The 23482-nt window shown below is 35.4% G+C and overlaps 1 protein-coding gene across 4 annotated transcripts in view; it reads right to left on the bottom strand.

Moving 5' to 3' along the window:
* The window catches only part of HECTD4 (HECT domain E3 ubiquitin protein ligase 4), a 78306-nt gene that overhangs the window by 45458 nt on the left and 9366 nt on the right, over positions 1-23482 (bottom strand). For 2 of the 4 annotated variants that reach the window (XM_026114479.2, XM_026114481.2), the window contains exons 2-20: positions 20088-20605; positions 17434-17523; positions 16949-17079; positions 14617-14725; positions 13836-13974; positions 12740-12910; positions 11385-11577; positions 9826-9987; positions 9615-9728; positions 8255-8395; positions 7694-7926; positions 7016-7161; positions 5997-6067; positions 5215-5320; positions 4445-4565; positions 3298-3426; positions 1958-2082; positions 711-864; positions 306-406 (exon numbers count right to left, since the gene is read on the bottom strand). In XM_026114479.2, coding sequence (XP_025970264.2) covers positions 306-406; positions 711-864; positions 1958-2082; positions 3298-3426; positions 4445-4565; positions 5215-5320; positions 5997-6067; positions 7016-7161; positions 7694-7926; positions 8255-8395; positions 9615-9728; positions 9826-9987; positions 11385-11577; positions 12740-12910; positions 13836-13974; positions 14617-14725; positions 16949-17079; positions 17434-17523; positions 20088-20605 — 2954 coding nt within the window. The remainder of the gene's footprint in view (positions 1-305; positions 407-710; positions 865-1957; positions 2083-3297; positions 3427-4444; positions 4566-5214; positions 5321-5996; positions 6068-7015; positions 7162-7693; positions 7927-8254; positions 8396-9614; positions 9729-9825; positions 9988-11384; positions 11578-12739; positions 12911-13835; positions 13975-14616; positions 14726-16948; positions 17080-17433; positions 17524-20087; positions 20606-23482) is intronic. The other 2 variants (XM_026114480.2, XM_026114482.2) reach the window with 1 other exon arrangement.

Here is a 23482-nt window from a genome sequence, read left to right as displayed (position 1 = left end):
ATTGTTACATTTATCTTTATAGCTCAAGCCATTTAATACCTTTTCAATACTGTTTCAACAGTGTATCTCCTGCTGCCAGAGTAAGTTACATTTTCTCATGAAGGTCTTCCTAAGCCTAATTTACTGTTATAAGATGATGAATTACCTTTTATAAATGCTTTTTTTCTAATCTTTAAGACAACTTTACAGACCATTACAACTTTGCCTTTAAGATTGTTGTTTTAAGATTTATCCTACAGCAATGGTTAAACCAATATCACAGAATGTTTTATCCCATGAAAAGGCACAAACATGAAGCAAATCACCTCTCATCGGGTAACAGCTTGCCCTTCTGCTCTGATGCACCAGTGGGGGAACTGTTCAGTTCTGAGAAAACTGGAGACTGAGTTTTAAGCAACAGTGCAGTCTGCATCACAAAACATACAGTGTTAGAAATATGTAAACAGTAACTCATTTTACGAAACTCAGTACTGAAACATATTAACAATTATGCTGTATGTTGTTAATGAGAATTAATATCTATTTAATGCTGTATATTAAATTTGACTTGGTACAACAGTATCAGCTTCTGTCACAAGCTGTTGAGCAGTTCTTCAACCACAATCTGTGGATCACTTACTGCAGACCAGCTTATCAACATTCACAGCATTTTAGAACATGCACACAACATCTTTTTCCTTTGTAGACAACTGCTCATGTGAAGGCCATACCTGACTTGTATAAAGAACCAGCTGCACCAGCTGAGGCATCAAGGCATCAGCCATAGTTAGAGTTTGTAAATTTGGATGCATCAGAGATGTCAGTAGTACGGGAAGCAGATGACCAAGCATAGTAGCCTTTGTAATTTGTTCCAGGCCTTTTAATCTGCAAGAAAATTCAAGGTTTATACAGTAACAGTTAGTTTCATAGATTATCATTAGTATTTTTCAAGACAACTGTTTAATCTTCCAACAGACTGTGCAAGTAAATAACTCAAAGTTCAGCAGAGAACATTCACATTCCACTGCATTAAAAAAAAAAAAAAGAAGAAAAAAAAGAAAACTGGAAAATATTACAGTTTCTCCAAGGTGTTACATCCTAGGCTTTGCTGCCTTTTCTTATTAAACAATGACAGACCAAAATACTGTAAACCAAGAGTTATTAATTATTCAGAAAAGTATAAGCTTCTATAGGCCTGGGATGAAAGTCCATACACACAACCGTATTTGTTCAGTACATATACCAGGCTTCTACCTCGAGTAGTTTATAAAAGAGTATAAAAGAATCTTCATCTACAAAACTATATCTGAGCATGAAACTCATCTAAAAAAAGTCTCAAAAGGAGTTGTAAATTGAATAAACAAAATTAATCTTGCAGGCACAGAAAAGCATAGAAACTGAAACATGGATGAAAATGTTGGCATTTTTGTTCGCTTAATTATTGAAAAGGTCCACAAATTCTGTTTACATTCCAATCCCAACATATATTTTTGGGGGGGAGGAGGGGAATGGAGGAGAGAAGGGCAAGGACTTACTATTTGATGAGACATGCAGGATGTCATAACAACATCCAAGATTTGCATTTGATAAAATATCCAGTACTGTTAATAGGGATGCAATATTCAGGAGTTAAAAAAGCCCTATCTTATTGGAACATTCTCAGCTGACAAATTACCTTTTGTTTCCAGTTACTCTGCTTATAAGTACCATTGGAACTGACTAAAAACCTACAAATTTGAGTTGTCTATACTAATCTGTAGATCATCAAGCTAGTAGTACTGAAATGGAAAGTCTGATTCTAAAAATCTTCAAAAGACCAGTGCTAAGCAAATGCTATAGTAAGAAACAGTTCCTACACATTCAAAGCTTGCAAATGAAGTCACAAATTAAAAAATATTTAATGCTAACTTCTGCTTACACAAGCCACAAAAAGCAACACTTCACTATTTTGAAGTAAGCACATTCACATCTGTCTTACCTTTGCTCTCTGTCAGAAATGTCACTGTTTATTAGTGCTGTAGTGACTTGTTGCAGCATTTCTAAAACTTCATCACATCCCGTCAAAATTTGTGTAGCAAGTGACAAAATGCTGGCCTTTAGTTCCTAGGTACAAAAAAGTTATAGGATACTTAAATTCTTAGAGAGAGAGAGAGGGGAGAAGAAAAAAAGACAACTGAATGAAAGGATGGGATTTCCAAACTAAAATAATGATAATGTGACCTGGCAGGCCTGCAGCAGTAGATTCATCCAAGACTTAAATTTGATTAATGCTAAGCCTCAAAGTGCTGGGAGAAACTAGGTGCATATTACAGGATGCACACCCAGTTTCTAGAGGGAAGGAATCCCCAGTCCAGCACAGGAGAGCAGCTGTTAGCCAGCCAAGGTACCGCATTGGTGACAGAATGTCCTAGCAGGTATGAGGATCACTGTAAAGAGAGAAACTGAACAACGAAAACATGGGTGAATAGTGAGACAAGGAAAGTACTAAAACATTTAGCATTTATTCAGCGAGTCTGAACGAGTAACCGTAACTGCATCAGGTTACAAGCACGCAAAATCTCAAAAAACAGCTTAGCAAACAATACCAGAAGTTCAGAAATTAATAGTATTATAGAAGAACCATTTCAAAAACTATTGCAAGACAGCCTAGCCTGCACGCTAGGACAAACCTGGCTTATATGAGTTTATTCAGTACTATTCCAGCAATAACAGGAAATACGACAACAGTTTAATAAACCTTATACCAACAAAACTACCACTGTCCTTGAACCTTTGCCACTCACAGTTCCCTTGCCACAAACACTGAAAAAAAAGGGTATCAGTGATTTCACACTATTTCAGACAACAGGAGGAAGATGGTTCTACATAAGCTTTATAGTTAAAACTGGAAAAATCTGAAGCCAAGTAAGGCAAGTAAGACAAAACCATTCTCTATCTAAATCTGAAAAATTAATGTTTCAATGTCTGTCTAAATGACATGAAGAGGGAGAGAAGGGGAACATGTGCAGAATTAATTCCTGGCATGCAAAATTTCTGACAAATACATATCAATTAAAATAAATTTTAAACCTCATTACATAGCTTTGGGAAAGGAAGCATCTGCTCTCCCTGACCATATAGAACTCAAACCAGAATACTGAACCCAGAACAACCACAGACTCTAGCTGAAGAACAGGAAAATACTGTCAACTGTAATTTAACTAAACCAAGAGGAAAAGGAACTGACAACACAGCCCAAGTAGAACATACTGCTGAAACAGAGGTGTCAGAGGAACACTGACTGTAGAGAGCCATACTGGAATAAAACTTGGTGTTTACCTGTACCTTCAATGTCTCTCCCTGCAAGGAGCTGTCACTGTCATCATTTTCATCAGGTTTAATCAAAATAGTGTTACTGAGTAGGTGGTTCTGTACAGCCATCAGATACCGCAAGCACGAAGATGCAGCCTTTAATATAAATAAGTACACTTTACATTATCTAAACCCTTTAATCAGTCTTGATTCAGCCAATCCTCGTACTTCAAAATATAAGAGAGGAAGAAATTAGGAGGCAAAAGACAAGTAAAAAACCCCAAAAATGTTTGCCTTGAACAGAAAATTTTTGCTGACTTACAGCAGGCTTGTTAATTCAAACAAAAGAGAAGAAACTAGTTGCAAAATACTGAATTTTGTGAATAAACAAACATGCAAAGTATATAAGCTTTAACATTTTATTTAAGTATGCAGTCATCATAATTATGCACTAAACATTTGTATGTACATGCTTTGCAGGGCACTGTAACATTAAATTATTTAATCTTCATCTTTTAAGTTTTAAAGATGATGTCACCACAGAGCACACATATAAAGGTTCCATGTCAACCGAAGCTAAATTTAATTCATATTGCTGAAAGTGGTATTTCCATGCTGCCTGCTACTCTTCTCCCATCTTCCAGCAACGCTGGCCATGAGTTCCCTACCCTCTGCCCTGTGTTTTCATACAAGTTCACATGCCTTTGCAATCAGCCAGATCAGGGAGCTGATCCTGCTGAAAACTTGTATGCATATTTTTTTCCATTAAAAATACCAATGTTCACTCATTTCTGCCTGTAAATGATAATCCCGTCTGCTTGTATAAATCATTACACAATTGTAAAAAGAGTTTATTTTCTTTTTTTAAGTTGTCGTGAGGCTTTGACGGTTGAGATACAAAAGCATACTTTCAAACTGAAACAGTTAGCAGAGGAATAGGAAAATACATCCATATATAAACCTGTTTTAGCGTTACTGCATGATTTATTTTGCAGTAAGAAATTGTTTCTTCCTTCTATGCATAGCATAAGCAAAAGACATTCCTTTCCTATATTTGTTAAGAGACATGACTATAATAACTACGCCTCTATATACTTGAAAAGATGGTCGGATTCAAGGAGGAGGCAAAGAAGTCAAAAGCAAATTTACTTTTAACAAAATACATTCTACTTACAGGCACAGTTGAAAGAAGCCTTTGAAAATCATCTTTAGATACAGTTTGGCACTTGGTGATTAAGACACAAGATTCTCGGACAACAATCTTGAGAATGTAGTGCAATAGCTCATCATTTAGTCTTTAAAAATGCAGGAAAGATGGGAAATGTTAACAAACTAATTATTGTGCATTTTGTTTAGCTCAAAATACCATGCAAGCACAAGCTGTAATACAAGTTATGTGAAGCCCACCAAATGCCTGTTCAACTTCAGAGCAATTCAGATGCACAAAAAAAACAAGCCTGAAATGTTCAACAAAACAGAAATCAATGCAACAGTCTACCAATGATTTTCTGCGCTGCTCTATATGATGTGTAATGACTCCTAAAAACAAAACAAAACACTCCTCAACTTGAACAGGTACCCAAGACTGACAGTTTTACTGCTGAAAACTAACTTAACACAGTGATGTGGAGTGCAATGTCATAATGTGATACTATAAATTATCATCTGCATTTACCATGTGCATGGTGAATACCAGGGAATTCAAATCTAAGTTTAGGTACAGAAGTCTCCAAAGTTTCTGCTAATATCTCAAATCAACATGATCTCTCCCCTTTGCCCTCATAAAATCCTACCCACAACGCACACAAAGATAGTATTTGAGATTATATTGGAAGTAAGAGTACAAGCAATATAAGAAGAATTTTACGAAAGCTTATCTAAAGCAAATAACAGAAACATACAACATTATAAACTAAAAGTTTTTTAAAAATTACTTCATTTTACCTATAATGATCATCATCTTCACTTCCAAATCTGTTGTTCTGAAGCTGTTCAGCTAAATTAGTCAGGATAACGTCACGAAGTTGAGAGAGACCACTATTTCTCTCTCCTAAAATGGAACGGAAAAACTTTTGCAAAGCTGCATTTTACAAAATTTATTTTTATTTTCTCAGATATCTTGCTGAATGTATGTTACTGATCAGAAATAACTATATTTACAGTGTAGCCTGATTCCTTGTTTATATTATAGGCTATTAAGACTTATTGTGCACGCAGCACTGTTTTAAATTCCACTTTTTAAAAATGAACAAGTTATTATGAAGTAACAAATTACTGTGCATCAGCTGCTCCTGTGTTCATGCTCCCATTTCATGGTGAGTGTAAGTAGATTATTACTCTTTCACTGAGGACTAAAATTACCACTGGTTACTGTGTAATTATCAGAGGCTGCTGTAGATAATACTAATTGTTAACTGGGTGTTCTTTAATATAAGCTGGACAAGACATGTTACAAATACTGACAGAACAGAGTCTTGATCCTTTCTGATCTTAAACAGCTACCATGATTTTGAGACAAATTTCCCTGTTCTGCCCCTAACATACGCTTGTCCATGCAGCCATTCAGAAGGCTGCTTCAGAATTGGAAGCACTCCATAATTTCCTAGAAAAGGCTGGGTTTAGGACAAATATTCTGTACTGTTCTCTCTGCAGAAGTTGAGAAGCATTTTCACATTTTGTTTTCAATTAGAAGAGCAGACTCCCACATATCAGAAAGAAATTCTCACCTTCAGTTAGGACCAATTTCAATAAGTTATTGATTTCTACTTCTCCAGGATACAGGATATTTAAACCAGAGCTAAAGAAAAAAATAAAAGCACTATTTAACACCTTTAAGGGTAAAGGGAATAATTTCAATGGACATACGAAAAATAGTGTCACAGAATCTCAGCTTACTGTCTCACAGATAGTGCTTAGAATTGCTATATAATAGCTTCCTCCAACTTAGAAAGACACCTGCCATACCTGAATATATAGATCAGTGTCATAAAATAAGCAGTGGCTTTCTCCAGCAAACTCTTGTAATCAACTACGGTTTTTTTGTTTACACTGAAGACTTCTCCAAGAGCTATTTGCTTCCCTCTGTGAAACCCCACTGTAATTACTTGTACATATGACAGCACAATCATTTTACAGGAAACAGACAGACATTTAAAAGAAATGGGGGAAAAAAAAGAAAGAAAGGAAGATGATGGCTTAAATAACAAATCAAACAGAAGAACTGTGGTGATGGAGAAAAAAGCTGTGGCTCAAATATCCATAATAAGAGAATGCAATGGGAAATGCAAGATCCAGTAACCAAGAAGCCACTACTGTTACAGTTCTACACTTACTCAAGAACAGCTCCTTATAAATGTCTTCATTTAAACTAAACAGAGGATTCTATAGCTAGCACTTTCAGAACAATGCAGCTATGCATAAATAACCCTCGTGGAGATATTTCTGCTTTCAGCTGTGTTGAACTTTGTCCTTACTTTACTTGTAATTACTACCTGTAATTTCACTTTCATCACGGAAAACAAACACACTGCATTTCCCTTCTTCCACAAATACAGATCATAATAATTTTTACACTAAAATGATCTAAATTTGATCATATTAATTTAAAATGTAATTGCTTAATACAATTTGAATGTTTGCCTGTTGTAATATTAAACTTAACTGCTATAGTAACCCAAGTTTAATGATCTTTTCCAGTAATTCAGATCTTAAATTCTTTTTAAAATTAGACAAAAGAGATATTTACCTAATAGCTAGACAAACTTCCTTCTGAATTTCAGCGCAAATCTGGTCCCTTGGTGCCATCAGTAACTGCCAAAGTAATAGGCCAGACCTTCTAACAATATCTCTATTTCTTTCAGTTTGCGGACTGAAGAAAAACTTAAAAACCACCTACGAAAATAATTTAAAAAGCCACAACAATATTTAAAACGCCTAACATGGTGATATGAATATGAACAGTAGTAGTTTAAGTTAACTTATTTTTTCTTATCAGTTTCTCAAGCTATTTGTCTAGATGACTAGAAGTCTCAGAGTCAGAAATTGAATTTAGCCTTCCAAAATTTTGGGCTAGTACCTTAGCAACAAGACAAGCCATTCTTCTTCCAGCCCCTTAACACACACACAAAAAAAAAAAAAAAGAAAAAAAAAAGAAAAAAAAGAAAAGAAAAATAACCCATAACCTCTCTGGATTTTCTGGATTTTACTTAAATCTGCAATGGTGGCAATCACGCCTACTTTTCAAATTAGGAACCTCAAAGGGGTATATAAAACAATACAAAACCACCATTACTTCAATCTCCATTAAACTGAATGCAATGCAGAAAAAAAAAAAAGTGGTGGCCTGCATTCTAGAAGTTTTTTTTTTCTTTTTCTTTCTTTTTTTTTTTGTTTATCGTGAAATATATTTAAGATGCCATTGTACCTGAAAGACAACAAGGATGCAGCGTATTATACAAGTATCTCCATTCACCATAGCTTTCTCCATAATGTCACAAATACTGCTGAGATGATGTGCTTCAATTGGATGTTGTTTGCCCAAAAAATTTGTTATGGGTATATTGTTGCTGGCTGCAAGCAAATTGAGTTGGTGGATGCACATTGCACCAACATGGTGCAGTAACTGGTTAATAACCTCATTTGTCGTTGTTGCATCTCCTAGAAGGACAAGAAAAGTTTAAACACCATCTACAAATATGGATTACTGGATTACCATTTGCTTCTAAAACACGATATCATTATCTCAACTTCAGGGCTCCCACCTACATTATAAACAAAAGAATTACTCGCATCCTTTTGTAACATGCTAAAGCTAGCAAGAATATGGAAACTTTCAAGCATGTCTCTTCTTTTTCTTTTTACAAAGATCATGTAACCATGGATAATTTTCATAATTTTTCATAGAAAGTTTCAGAAGGTAGTTTCTCCAACAATCTTTCATTCAACTTACACTTTGTATAAAAGGCTGACTCCTGGTTTACCTCACCTTTAGGTTCTGTAATGATATGACTGACTCCCAGTCTCTGACAGACACAGTGGAATGCCTGGTTTCCAGGATTACACCACTGATCAATATAATCATTAGAGCATGTCCAGATCATGTTATTCATAGTATCATAACAGGCACCTAAGAGAAGGAAAACATTTTGCACACCAGATTTTAGAACATTTACTAAAAATCATCTTATATATCCAATTTATTTCCTTAAAGAAATCTGTCATGTGAGACAGCAAACTAATTATGCATTGGAATGAAAAATGTTAAAGGAGGTTTCTCAAAGGAACGAAACTAATGCACACACCTTTTGATGCTTTGAGTAAATGCACATCCATATCTGTCCCAAGTAAATACTCTAGCGTTTATTATTTATAAACATAAACATATTATTATTATATATAATACAAGTAAAAAATATTATTCCTCCACAAACTTATCACACAAATTTATAACCTGACTTTTTATAAAACTGACAGTTTGCATGGTGCAACTGGTAGAAAGTGTTAACACAGACCCACCTCTGAAAAAGCTTACAACCTACAAACACAAGCAGGTCCAAAACAGTAAAAGGAACGAGATGAGTGGACTGTAGACACAACTCTATGATAAGAGGTACTTAGCATATTTCAGGAGTTCTTAAAAAACAACATACTTGTCTACATATTTCAAATGACTGAGGTAAATCTCTAAACAGTAGCTAATATGTTCAAACAAATTATTCTGGTCCACCCTGGGGTTTGAAAATGTTATTTAAAACTATTTAGCTCAGGCATTTTTAAGAACTATCTTCTTTCTTAGGCAAGGTAAATGCTGCACATTGTTGCGAGCATTTTAATGAAACAGTGCTTTTAAGTAGCATGGACAGTGCTTACGATGTTTTTTGTTTGTTATTATTCTAAGTTTGTAAAAAAGAGCACTGAAGAAAACTCGCATGAGGTTTCAGTCAAAGTGACAGGGAAAAAATAATAACTTTAAAAAGTACATTCTTCCAGTTGTTCAGATGCATTTATGTATTTACAAATACTAAAATAAGATAATTAAAAACCTCTAGCACCTTATAGCATAAGCAATGTATATATCAGACTTCTTTCAAGATTGTTTTCTGCTAGAGACAATACTTTCTGGAGCTTGTCTACAGCTGAAATTGCACAAGCAAATCACAGGAAATACCTTCAGAGAATTCTGAACTTCCAAAAATTAAAAATTTGCAAAATTTTAACATCAGCACGAAATTTTACAGATGGCAGAATCACTTACTGCAAACTGAAATCAAATTAAATTATTTAGAACATAGGGATTGTATATGTTCAGTTACGAAATATTCCCAGAAAACAGATCTGCTTCCTACCGAGTCCTGGTACTAGAGCACCACGTCCAAGTGAACTTCCTGCAGCATCAATGAGATCTGCTCGGCTTGTGAACTGCCCATCCGAAATATTGAACACCAAGCTTGAAGCCAGAACTATACAGAAAAGAGTGTTCAATAAATTTTGGAGAAGTTTATCTTATTTCATAATAGCAAGGATTTAAAAAATCTACCATAAATGTTTCTAGCTTACTTTTTAAAGACGACAAAGCACTTGTCCCTCCAAAGAGTGAGCGCGTTGCAGAGCTGCCTGATCCACCTGGGGGTGGGACCAACATCACCAAGTATGTTCCACACGTGTATATCGGAGTCTTTCTCAACATTTTCAGCGGCAGTCCACAACTAGTGTTTGCAGCTGGAATGTTAAACAGAAACTATAAAACAAACATGCATTTCTTCATGAAGTTAAAGACTTAGAAAAACAGGCAGCAAACAAGGCAGATTTCTATTTAGGACTTCAAATAAATCAACATGGAAATTCATATAAGCAACATTTTGCATAATTTGGAAGTTATTTAAAAGGATAGCCACTAAACTGTCAATATCCCACACATTCTCCATCAATCCCCAGAAGGATGCAGATGGTTTCATAGGGTTTTTAACTGAACGAAACAATTTAAAAAATAAAGACAGCAATCCCCAGATCAGGAAAGTTAGAAGCCTAAAACTTAAGTAGAAACAAAAAACCTGTGTTTTAAGAATTATACGGTGATGAACATATTGAAAGGAATATCTTAGAGCCAAATGAACTTTTAACATAAAGAAACCATTTCAGATTTATTACTCGCTTACTATTTTAAGTTTCCTTGGCCTGCATGAAATCTCTACAGTCAAAATGATCTAGCTCCTGCCACAGCTGATCAACACTTCTCTGAGCACTGACTAAAGAATTAGCCAAGAATAACCACTTCTGTAGCACTCTAGTTGTCAACTGGCAAAATACAGTCTTTAAAATAGCTCTTTAAGCTAACTCTTTGCCAATTCCCCTGTAAGCATATCTATTTCCTGTACAATTTGTATTTATGGAAATATCTCTATTTCCTTAAATTCAAAGGAAAAAAACCCTTATGTGGTTCTGGATGTATGTTTGAAAGAGGAAGAGAAGTAATTAAGGGCAAACTGAATAAAATCTTAAGATAAATTTTAAAAAGCTCCAGATCCTCCTGAAAGCAATCTACGCTATGTTCATTCAAGATTATCTAATTAACTTGGGTAGTTTTAGTAAGTCCATAAAAGAATATCCAAACATTTTACAAATTACCTCAAAAAAGCAAAATTACCTCCAAATTATAATACGCAATTTGCTTCTGAAACGGAAACTGCATTTTCTAAACTGCGTTCCATTTTATTACCAACTAGAAGGCCAGTTACCCTGCTTTTGAAACAGTCCCATTGAAACCTCCTGAACTGCTAACAGAGAAATATGATTATCAGTTTGATCAAAGATGGCACAAGTCAGCCATCTAATTGAATACATAGCCAAAAAAGGTGCTGTATATACAAGTATTCCTCCAGTTCTTCATTCTTCTATTTCTTCCCACAACCCATGTCTGGTTTAGCAAAATAACTTGTAATTCAAGCCCTAACCACCCGCATCCAAATACTGCATATATATTTCAAACACTTATTTTGAAGAAAAAAATTGCATACAATTCTTGGCACTGAGGCAGTATTAGTTATTAGAAGTGATATTAAATGGGTCAAGAAACAAAAGGTGAAAAATTACTGTAAGCCAATAAAATCTCTTCTGACCTGCTTGGTCCTCTTTTAATGTATTAGAGATTGTAGAGCCAGTGAGAGCAGCCAGTGTTGCTGACGGGGAGGCTCGATACCTAGACAGCCTACTCAGAAGCATCTCATTTATACTCTTTGCAGATTCACCCTCTTTTCTCATTAATATAATTCGCTCCTGGAGAGGATTTGCTATACATATGCCATTTTCTACCTATTAAAAAGGAGAAAAGAAAAAACACTTTTAGACATTAAAATCCCTATGAGACAGAGGATCTTAATAGAACCTGCTTACTGAGGACAATAAAATATATGATGCTGGGACATGAACATACACCTTGGTGTCAAAATTTCTTGCAAAAGTATTATAAAAGCTAGACAGATGAATAATTGTTTCGGTTGTGACTTTGCAATTCAATATAGTATCTTCTGATCTTTTAGTTCTGGAAGACAGAACTGCTTGTCATACCTTTAATTTATTTCTGGAAAACTACTTAAAAATATTTAAAAAATAGATTTTTAACATTATTGTTATTTCACTACTGAGTTTTCTAAGAGAAGTCTTTAAATCATATTCCAGCCGAAAAGGATAAATGATTATTTTCTTAGATGGTATTCTCTATAGGAAGTTTTTTTAAAGAATATACCTCTTAATGAAGGTAAAGTCCGATTTACAGCATTAGATAATTTCTATAAGCTATACTACTATAACCTATCTCTTCCAGTTCCATCGTCCCACTAAGTAGAGCAATTACAATCTGCAGTTAGAAATTACTAAGCAGATATACAGACATCACTCCCAAAGTACTTTGTCAAAGCTAAAGTCTCCTATAATTTCAACTATCAATACACTGAATTGCTGGAAGCTCTGCTATGTAAACAAATAAATCTTTAGATTGAGGTGGTGCATGTGTGCATGCACGTGTGCGTACACACTAACGATTAGCATACAATATAAAGTCATTTTAGGTTATAAAATGCAGTGTTGACAAAACAATTATGTTTTTAACTCCTGGGGCCTGATCAGCTTTTAATGCAATGAAGCGGATCCACAGGAAACAAGACTTTAAATCCTAGTGCAGTGAATTACTGTCTCAGCATAAAACTAAACTGGTAACGATAATAAAGTATGTTTTACACTAGAAGACAATTCACACTGCAAGAGCATGATAGTTGTATGCCCTTTGAAAAGTAGAACTGAACAATACACCTTCTGTTCTGCTAAAGTTATTTTGTAAACATATTACAAAGCAGCTATTCAGATTACATATATCAATACTCAAACCTAGTCTATTGATTTGAAAATGCTAATATTTAATTATGCACTAGCCATGCTACCAATTCAAGAGTCACAGAAAACACTCAAATTCACTTACTATAAGTTCAAAAATATCCATAAAGACAGAGTGGCCCTTTGGTGTTTTTTCATTGAGGCTTGCAGGAGACCAAATCCAGTAGAAATATGTACCATCTGAAGAAAGATGCACGGTAGTCATAGTACTGCCAACTGGAAAGTGATTTACTGGCATTGGGATTATCTGACATACCTATGGTGTAAGGACAAAACAAAAGTTCTCATTTTGAAATCTGTTCTTATGAGTATTAACAGCCTAATTAAAATAATAATAATAAAGAACACCAAGGGCAGGTAGTCCATAATAAGACTTATTACTGGACACACTGATCCCATTTCATTTATTTGTAATGAAGAGCTATTGTACGATGTTTGCCAAATAGGCCTATTATATTCAAAATAGCTTATATATCTAATCACTTAATGTAGCTAAAAATAAAAGGATCGTCTCTTTCTCTCAAATGATTAAGAATACACCCACAGTACCATTAGGAAAAAATTACATGCTAAGCAGCTATCTACTTTTCTCTACCTTTCTGAAACATTACTCAAAACTTTGGAAGGAAATGACGGCAAAAAGGAATCCAGACATTCAGTTTCAGGAACATGCTGGACATGAATGGGCACAACCATTCTTAAAACCATGACAGGAAAAAAGCTCCCAAAGTATACAAACTATCCAATTTTAGGAAGGATGGCAGTCCTTTATCTAAAAGACATAGGTTAGAAACAAAACCTGAACACTGTTACGTTAGAAGAATAAGGAGCTGATCAGGAAGAGTACATTTTTACTTAAAGTCAAAGTCCATTTTGCTATTGTTTGGTTGTTTTATAATAAGATCATACCATGTTCTACCACTCACAGTACTACCATACAGCGTATGTCCCTATATACATATATCTATACGTATGTATATTTAAACACACAGAAACAGAACAATATCTATAATACACTTACAAGTTTTTTTAATGGGGCTTTATAAAAGGCAGTTTCACAAAGTAAAAAGAGAAAACTTTAAACACAAAACTAATTAGCCAGGTTAGAAATGACCATGTTAAATTAAGAACATTTTCTCACTCTATTACTCTGCAAAGGACATACTGGCTGTTCTTTTTACCTGGAGGGTATGCTGATCCACAACCTGGAAAAGGGAGTGAGGCTTATTATCAAAAGAGACAGGCCGATGAAGAAGTTTGTTGTTGCCAAAAGCAACCCAGCCAGTCTCCAGCTCCTCATTACGACAGTACACAAAACCTCTGGCAAAAAAGCAATATATTAAAACTTTTAAAAGACTTTGCCCTATGTTTTTGTGTTTTTAAGAATAATTCACAATCACATTCCTGAACTTTGACTGAATTTAAATCCAAGTCAATGTAAGTCAACAATTTCTGTAAGTTACGATTTTAAGCATAAGAAGCCTCGTGATTTTAAGCAATAATGCGAAGAGGTACAGTGAGTCACATCTGCACTAATCATTTATACAATGAATAACATAGAAAACAAATACTTACAAATTCAGCAATTGTACAGCTAGACATAAAAATGTCACAAAATTTGTCTATAGTGGATCCCTCTTAGTGAAAAATAAACCAACTTATACATTTAAAACCAAAAATCTAAAATACTAGCTATTCTGCTAGTATGCCTATTTTGAGAAGAGGGTTGGACTAGATGACCTCCATAGGTCCCTTCCAACCTAAATTATGCTATAATTCTACAGAAAACATACTTGGTAAGAATTTCAGAGCAGAAAACCAAAACATTAAAATAACCTCTAATGAAAATGTATAATATACTCTAGTCTTGTTAGCACTAACATTTGAGAAAGATTTACCTAGACAAGGATTTTTTTTTTTTAATCTGAAGAAAAGCAAATATTCAACTATGCTATTACTCACCGCAAAGTACCATGTAATCCAGATCCTAATTTGCTTATTCCTCTGCCCACTGAATTAGTTGTATAAAGATAGAGCCCATCTGCTGCAAGACAGCGCCCTAAGTCTGCATCTGAATCAGGAAGAGAGAATACAGCAGAGACCTTCTAGGTATCATACAAGACAGAATTATCTACTAGGACTGCGCTTCTACTAGAGCTACGACAGCGACTGAGAACCCACTGATGCTCCTTTTTCTGACAGGTCAGAATCATGTTTTTAATACTAAATTTATTCTTTGGTGTCCTTAGAGCTACCAGAACATAGTTAAAGTCAAATTCCTTTTACAGCAACTTCCTTGCATTTCTTACAATCCCTTAAGCAGGTGCCTGGATTATGCACAACTCTTCCATGCAAACACTAAGGATAGCTTTAATTTCCAAGTATTGCCAAATAAACTTAACAGGAATTTGGTGTTATCCACCCGGCTTCTCTTTTGACACAAGAAATGACAATAGTGCTGTCTTTCATGATTCAAATTTACATTACCCATCTTTGAATAATTCCCTTTTTCTGTGTTGTGCTCTCATTTTAGTGCTAAAGACCTGTCTTCAGGTATTACGGCCCAAAATTCTACAACAAAAACACTAAGTGTGTAGTTTTTAATAGCATGCAGGAAAGCCAGTTTAAATATAGTCAAAGCTAGACTAGCATATCTAACCACGCTTAGGAACCCAGAACTATTCAACAAAATTCACTTCTGATGGAAAAGTCCTTTACTTAAATATAAAATAACTTTAGTATTTGCTATTAAACACTTTCAGAATGATGCAAAGGAGTGGAAGGCTTCTGTTCTTACAAGAGCCAATGTTATTCAGAACTCAGCACTGGGAGTAAGATAAAATACAAGCATGGTTTATGCATATGCAAGCCTTTCTGCTCAGAACCACCATTGCTGCAATAATATAGTGTTTGTGGGGAAGGAGTGATCTAACCTTGTGCCTTAACCTAATTACTGGTACAACTCGGTATTGCTCTTACAGCTAGTAACCAAATTCTTCCACCTCAGAATACTTAAATTAAGGACAAAAAGCATTTATTATTTTGTGAGTGACAAAACTGACAATCAGAAAGGGACACACAAGGTAAAGCACTGTAACTGGGATGTCAATAAATCAGTCCAGTCAGCTTATTTACTTAGGTTTACAGAATCTGAGCAGTCATTTGGGGGGCAGGGACAGAGATCTTAAAAACATAGATATCTTCATTAAATTTGCAAAGAGCCTAACGTGATAAATCAGATATGTAAATTCCTATACTTCCATCAAACTTAATGAGATATCATCAAAGTTTGAGCTAATATTTCTAAAGCAATGTGAACTCTCTCATATTGCAAAAATGGTAATCAAACAAAGCAGTAGAAATTGATAACTAATTCAGGGGAAGAAATACAAAGGGAAGACTAAAAAATGAACATATAGAACAGATTCAACAGAGACAAAAAAAGAACAGAGGCAGGAAGAAAAGCAATGAACTAGTATTTCTAAAAATAAATAGGCTCTGACAACAACAGCTACTGAATACAGTGATACTACACCGGACAAATAAGTTATGCTTACTAAAAGACTAATGAGCAGGCAAGATTTAAACTCTGTTTAACCTCTGCGCAAAATTCCCACTGAAGGCAGAGAAGGTCACTGTACCTACTGCTTTTAATGGTACCCTACAACTTGATTACCAGACAATTAAAAACAGCATCTGATCTTCTGCAACCAAAAGTGACACCTAATTTCTGAACCCGTTATCTTGTATTTGAAAAAAGATATGATATACTGTCACAAAATTAACACCAGACTTAAGACTTACCCTCTTCATTTTAACGTAGAACAGGATACTTTTTTCCACCTGATCCCCAAATCAACTTTAAAAAGCAAGTCATTTACATACCTAATTAGATTAGCATAATGGGAATGGGTATGACAAGCCAAACAATGCAAACCATTTAGTACTCCTGTAAAATCAGGCTTACGTTTTCAAAACTTCAGTTTTGAATGTGCAAGCTAGACAACTAAGTGCCTAGGCAATTGCTCCCCTCCCCCTCTCATTATATATCAGGCTTCTGGATACTCTTGTGATGCCCGGTTCTCTCTCCAGATGGTCCTTTTAAGCCTTTCAGCTTTCAATTATTTAATATGTACTGTACTTGCTTCTACATGACTTCCAACAGGAAAAAACAAATCCTCTCCAATTTGAAAGCTTTAGATAATTTTTAAAAAGTTATTGCTACAAAAAAGCATCTTTGTTCTCCTCTGCTAATTCTGATAGTATAATACTTTATAGTCATAAAATAATTCACCTTTATTTTCACTGCTGGAACTACTGTTGGCATCAGGTGCAGGTAACATGTCTTCAAAGCCCCAAGACACTATATGCTTTCCTCCGAGCAAACAAGAGGGAGATCCAGGTCCCCCCTCCAAAAGCAACAACCTTTAAGCAGAGAACAAAACAAGATGCAGAGAGAACAATGACTGCAAAAATAAGCTAAATCGGAAGTTGATCTTAAAGGTATTTTTGAAGTAATGTTACTCTGTCAGAGTTCATAAGCCACTTAAAGGAATCATCAATATTTAATTAAAAAAAAAACCCAAACAATTAGTAGATCCTTTTACATTTGGCTTTCTAACGTTTTCCTTCTGCAATTGACTACATTTTGATCTTTCCTAGAGCTTTCAATAAATATGATTAAATGGATTTACCATTAAAAGACACTTGCCCATAAATGCATTTACACATTTTCAGAGCTGATGTGAAAGTGCTACAATTAGAAAAATCAGTACAAACCTGTATAATACATCAGCCACAGGCAAGGATCCTAGATCAGTCTGTTTCTGTAATAGATGTACTGTATGAACAAAGGTTTTCAGCGACCCTCTAAAAGGATAAGAAAAATATGAATTAAAGATGTCTATTGAAACTAGACTGAATGCACACAGAGAACAGCAAATATGCAGAATATAATATCCGGTATCACAAAGAGAAAATATCCAAGATATTTCACGAAACATCTTTTCTAATTTGCATTTCTTTTCTGGATGATTTTCAATTTTTTTGTGGAGGAAGTGAGAAGAGGAAGAAAGGGTAGCATAAAGGAAGAATGCTGGCTAACTGCCAGTCTTAATCACAGTATTTTTCTGAAGGAGGAAGTAGCACCATGCAGGTAGGGAGATCAGCTACCACACAGCTATCTGTGTCATAAACAACAGGGGTAGTAAAAGCAATCTAGGCACATTATAAAATACCTCAATTTTGCATCTATTACAGGCAGCTACTTTCAGTATTTCTTGTAGTCAATTAACCATTTTTAGCTCTTTGAACACAATTTGCAGGTTTTCCTGGGGCTGAGCCAAAGCATTAATAAAAGCTACTGCAGACATAGCTAGAGAGGGCCAGGATTTTTTTTCTCGACTAAAATGGATAATAAATTAATTAGCTTGGTCTTTTCAAGAGTCTGATTACTTTGGCTTCCAAAAACAAACTGGGAAGCTTTTGCCCTACTGAAGTGATATATTTAAATGTATATAAGACTAGATTCTTCTGAAAACAAAACTAAATCTAAACAGACGTCGTTAAACCTAAATAGTTGTGATATTTACAAACATATGGAGTTTGTAATTCTAATTATAATACTTGTTCACTGATAAGTTCAATAATTTTTCTGGAAAACCTACAAATTCTGTATCTTAACATAGCAAAAGGTTTCTTCCTTTTTTCCAGGAAGAAACAGATATAGAGGTCATTAAAAATTATTTTACAATTTCTATTTTAAGGGTCAGGGTATTAGGAAGAAGCCGCATTTTCTGAAAGATGTGGTTGGCTTTATTTCCAGACATAGCAACCTAGCTAAATACAAGAATCTTGACCATGCCTTAGATGTGATAATAGCCAGTTATGAATTGATTTTTTCAGAAGCATGACTGACCAGTCTAAGAGATCCTTTCCCTGCACTCTGCTGTGCACGGCCTTCTGCTTTCTGTCACACAGGGTCAGACTTACCGCTGTCAGCCTCCTCCCCCCCAAACCCTGTTCTTCCCACTGTCATTTTCAGCTGAATGCTTTCACTGATAAAACTCATCTTGGAGAAAATTGACACTGAATACTTCAAAGCACCTCAATTAATTATTTAAATCAATATTCATCCTGTTGTTTTATTCTTAGATGAAGCACCCAAGATTGCAAGCAAGAATATCAATAATTGTCTCATTTCAAAGGCTTTTTCTTTATAATAGTACCCAATACATGGTACACATAATTTAATGAAGAACGCAGGGCTTTCATAGGTAGACAGAAATCATGTCAAGATATTACACCTCTGTAAGCAATGCAAGACAAATTTGCAAAGAATATTAAAAAAACCACTTCATTTAAAAAGCTTATTTAACATTTAGCTCTTTTACAAGTTCAATTGCAAAAGAGCACTCAACACTGCTGAAAATTGACATCTGGAAAAAATAAATGAGGTCTGTTTATCAAACACAATTTATTTATCTGAGCTACAGCTAAGTACGCTGCCTTTTAGATAAGGCAGCTATCAATGCAGAAGTTTGCCACATACAGTAGATATCTTATCAACTTCATTAGACCAAGTGCACTAGAAACTGAAAGTGTTTTTCATATGAACAAACCCTTCCCCCAAAAAATCTAGACAGTTACTGAGAACTTCTACTTCAGCATCTTAAACCAGAGTTACATTTGACAGACAAGGCTGCAGTCCAAAGGGGAAAAAAAAAATTAAACACTAAGGCCAAGATTTTCAAAAGCAACTAGTGACCTCAGATTCCCACCTTGATAGGGCTTTGCAGGATCTAAATTTCAAATGTGGTGATACTCTTCCCTCTCTCCCTCGAGCCCCACCCCCAAAAAAAGCAAGTCTTTTTTAAAAGCTATTACAGCCATTTTGTGCTAGATAGCGCTTGCTGTGCAAAACCTACTCAAGGCACAGGATAGTTCAACCTATACTAGTTGAACTCTTCCCTGGCCACTAAATGAAAAAACGTCTCCAGAAGTTTAACAGGACAACACTGAAATTTGAAATAAATTGCCCTGAACTTTCAAGTAATGCTTTCTACAGCCAAATGAAGCTGCACAAACTACGGGACTGAAGGGGGAGTACAAAGGGAAAAGTGAGACAACTTTCTCATGCAGAACCATTCCTAGAATAGATCGATCACTGCAGTAGAAGCAGCAATATGCACAAGAGGCTTTTGTAACCTAGAACCTTCTGGTTTTACCTATGCTAAACACATGCAAAAAATAAATATTTAGCTTATTAGTTTCACCCTTTCCAAACCACTATTTTAATATCAGAAAGAAAAAGATTAATGTAAACCAAAACGAATATCAATAGGGCGATCATCTCATTTTTGACTGACTGCCTATAAGCACAAACACCTACTCCCAATACGAACCACAACATAATCTCAGTGTAGTTTCCTTACCTTGCACAAGCCAAGGCAACTAGGGCGGCAGCAGCATTTTCCTTTTGCTTATATGGGATCTGTTGGCCCGAAGCAGAAGTTTCTTCCAGCCAGGAGCACAGCAAAGACTCTATTCCATTGAGGCAGTCAGCCGGTTCCTTAGTCAAGCTCAAAGGCTGGCAGTCTCGAAGGCAATTCAATAGCACCTCAGCAGTTATGTTACAGAGAGAAGGGTCTGTTCTACTTTGAGACTGAATAAGGGGAAAGACCAAGAGCAACCCCATTCGTGAAGTAAACGGGGCCTGTTCAGGCTGCTGCAGCAGGCCTTGACGCTTGAGCAAGGCCAGTGCTTCTTCATCGCCCGAGCTCTCCCGGTCGTGCTGCTCCTCCAAGGCCAGCTGCCTCTGGGCGTTCCAGAGTCCACGCAGAGCATTTAGTCGGTACTCCAGCAGCCGAGCGTAAGCATTGCTCTGGTTTCCGCACACGGACCGTAAGCGCTCAGCCAGCTCTGTTGGATTCTTGGTCTCAAATGTTAGTATCTGAAACGAGGGGAAAAAAAGCTGGTATTAATAATAATAATAATAAAAAAGCTAGAAGTCTACCATATGCCTGCAGTAAAATTTCTAAATCAGCTGTCTTCCACAAGACATTGTAGAATTTTTTTAAAAAAACTTCTGGGCACGAATAAAGTTAAATTGGAGGCCAAAGAGCATGCAAGTGGTCTGGAACCAGTTGTTACTGTGTCAGCATTGTTACCGAAGCCTGGAACTGAGGGCCGCTGTTAAAACGTTTTAAGTTGATCATGATGTTAAAACAGTAACAATAATATTATTTGATACATATTCTTCTTAAAAATCTATACCTCAGAAAAATAAAGATTTGCTCCCTGGAGCATATTTTGTAATCACAGCAACTTTACTAACAAACTCAAAGGGACTGTGGAAGAAAAAACCCTACTGTGCTTACAGCCCTTTCATGGACAGTAATAGGCGAAAAATATTTTGTAATAAGAACTCATACGTTCTAGTTTTATTGTTTTTCAAACCAAAACACCATCAGTTCTCTAAAGCGAACCAAAAGTTTTCTTATACTTTCTCCCTACTCTGTTTTTTTCTTCCTCAATTTTATCCTATTGCACCCAGCTACACCTTTTTCAAAATAATCCCAACTGCTGACATATTTTAAAAACCTCAAAGTCTGATCACCATTTTAGACAGAAGAAAGAGGTCTTTCTGGCACTTCTACGTAAAACCAGAGACAAAGTTGGAACAACAGAAAACAAGCAAGCAAATCATGACAGAAACAAATACATTTATGGGTTAGTACCCATTCTGGTACGTGGAAGAACTCGCGGTCTGAGGTTATTTACAACTTTTCTCCCTTCGGCACACAACAGCTGAGATCAAAGTCACTTAAGCTATGCCCACTTCACAAGAAAGTGCTGAGCTACACACTTGCTGATACAGTGTCCAAGGGACGTCCGCCTGCATGCCACACTGCCCTGTCTCACCCACCCCCAAACACACGCTTTTTGGTCCATCTTTATGATGAAAACTTGTCCCTCCCCATGTTTTTTTTTTTTTTTTTTTTAATCTTCAAGAGAAGGGGCACGTGAGAGATTAACAGATGCAAGGGGTAAATCTATATATACATGTATATATTTTTAATTGTAGGCAGTAGTCATACTGAATACGAAATAGATGGTTATGTCTAAGTTGTAGACTTTTGAAAGGATTGATCAAATGCTTTAAGACAAATCACATCTGCCATTTCTACAAACACCCTTACTACAGTCAATGAAACAGCTTTTCGGTAGAGCCCAAATGCTTATCATTATAGTCACGAAAAGTTCATTTTAAAATGTAATTCATACAGTCATACTTGAATAAATGTTAATATTGAGCTGTTTAAAACTCAAGTGTTTTTTATTAATTTCTTTGAACAGATGAGAAATATTAATCCCTAAAACACATATGCATTTACAATAACTACCTCAAGTGCTAATTTTATACATGCTATTGTCTCAAAAATAAGTTTCACTGTTTGCTATTATAGATACAATTGCATCCTAAAACAGTTTGCTTTTGGCATTCTTGAACTAAATTTTAAATAAGGGATGGATTCGCAACTAAGTGATAACCAGCTGCAGCAGGGGAGGAGGAAGAATAGAAAAATGTTTTCACCTTGATAGTTAAATGCTGAAGAAGAGATGTCTATGGTCTTTAGTATACTAATGACAAAGACACCACAAAAGAGAAATCACGATATGATTACTTGGTTTTCAATTTTATATTCTAATAAGCACTAGGCAGGAGGGGGGAAAAGGGAGGGTGGTTATCTATGATCTTGTCTCCTTCCTATAAACATACTGGAACCCTGGAAACCATGCCAGATAATATTTAATAATAAACAGTAATTAATGTTATACATAATAATATATGTAACCTAAAATAGTAATGAATAATATAAAACTTGTGCCTACCTAAATTATAAATTCCTGTATATCACTGTGTGATATATTTAATTCACAAACTTTGTACAACCTATTTCCAGTATGGAATAATGAGCAAAAGGTCCAAATATTCAAACACATCAGAATTGCTTTATTTCAACCAAATTGCAGACTCAATCAAAGATTTATGTCTAACTGCAACTGATGAATGATGAATTCAGTTCCAACCGCAACCGACGCGCGTTTTCCAGCTTCCTTCAGGTTACCGCTGTCACGTTTGGCAGGTTCTCTCCAATCAAGCTGTCACCATACCGTCACAGAAAGGTCTGCGTTTTTGATATAAATTAAAAAAAACCCCTTGTGATTCTCTTTAGAGTCCAACTGAAGCTACCTTTATAAAAATTAGTCACTTGGTGTGTTCTGCACTCTTATTTCTCACGTCCCACAGAAGTTTCCAGGAAGATAAATCATTCGTCCTGCATATTGTTCTACACGTCAGTCAGTCTTTTATAAATCAAGACAAGAAGCCAGTGCCAAATATTTACAGGTGATTATGGTGATTAAAAGCCTTTTCCTGTTGAAGTTTCATTTTCTTACTGACCTCTTAGTTTATAACTTGCTTTTTAAGCATAGTACAGTGTGCCTGAAAATGTTAAAAGTGTTTTGATTTGATCTTTCATAAAATAAATGTGTACTAATTTGGGTTAACGGTAAGAGAACTATATTAGATTTAACAGATTTAGAAGATGGTTACAAAAAAAGCAGACTTGCAGATTTTTAGAAACATCAGCTAGTTATCACCCAGAGATTACGGAACCAGTGAAAAAAATTTCAATCATTCCATGTACTCTGAAGGTCTAAGCAAGCATTTGCACTTTCAGAAAATAACAGGATTTTAGGAGAGAGGTGCAAGATCATTTACTATACACGAATCTTCAAAGAACTTTAATAAAATCTGTTTTCC

This window comes from Dromaius novaehollandiae, chromosome 17 (assembly GCF_036370855.1).
Source record: "Dromaius novaehollandiae isolate bDroNov1 chromosome 17, bDroNov1.hap1, whole genome shotgun sequence".
Lineage (NCBI taxonomy): Eukaryota > Metazoa > Chordata > Aves > Casuariiformes > Dromaiidae > Dromaius > Dromaius novaehollandiae.
Note: the sequence above shows the minus strand (reverse complement) of the source record. Positions and strands in the feature narration are given on the sequence as shown.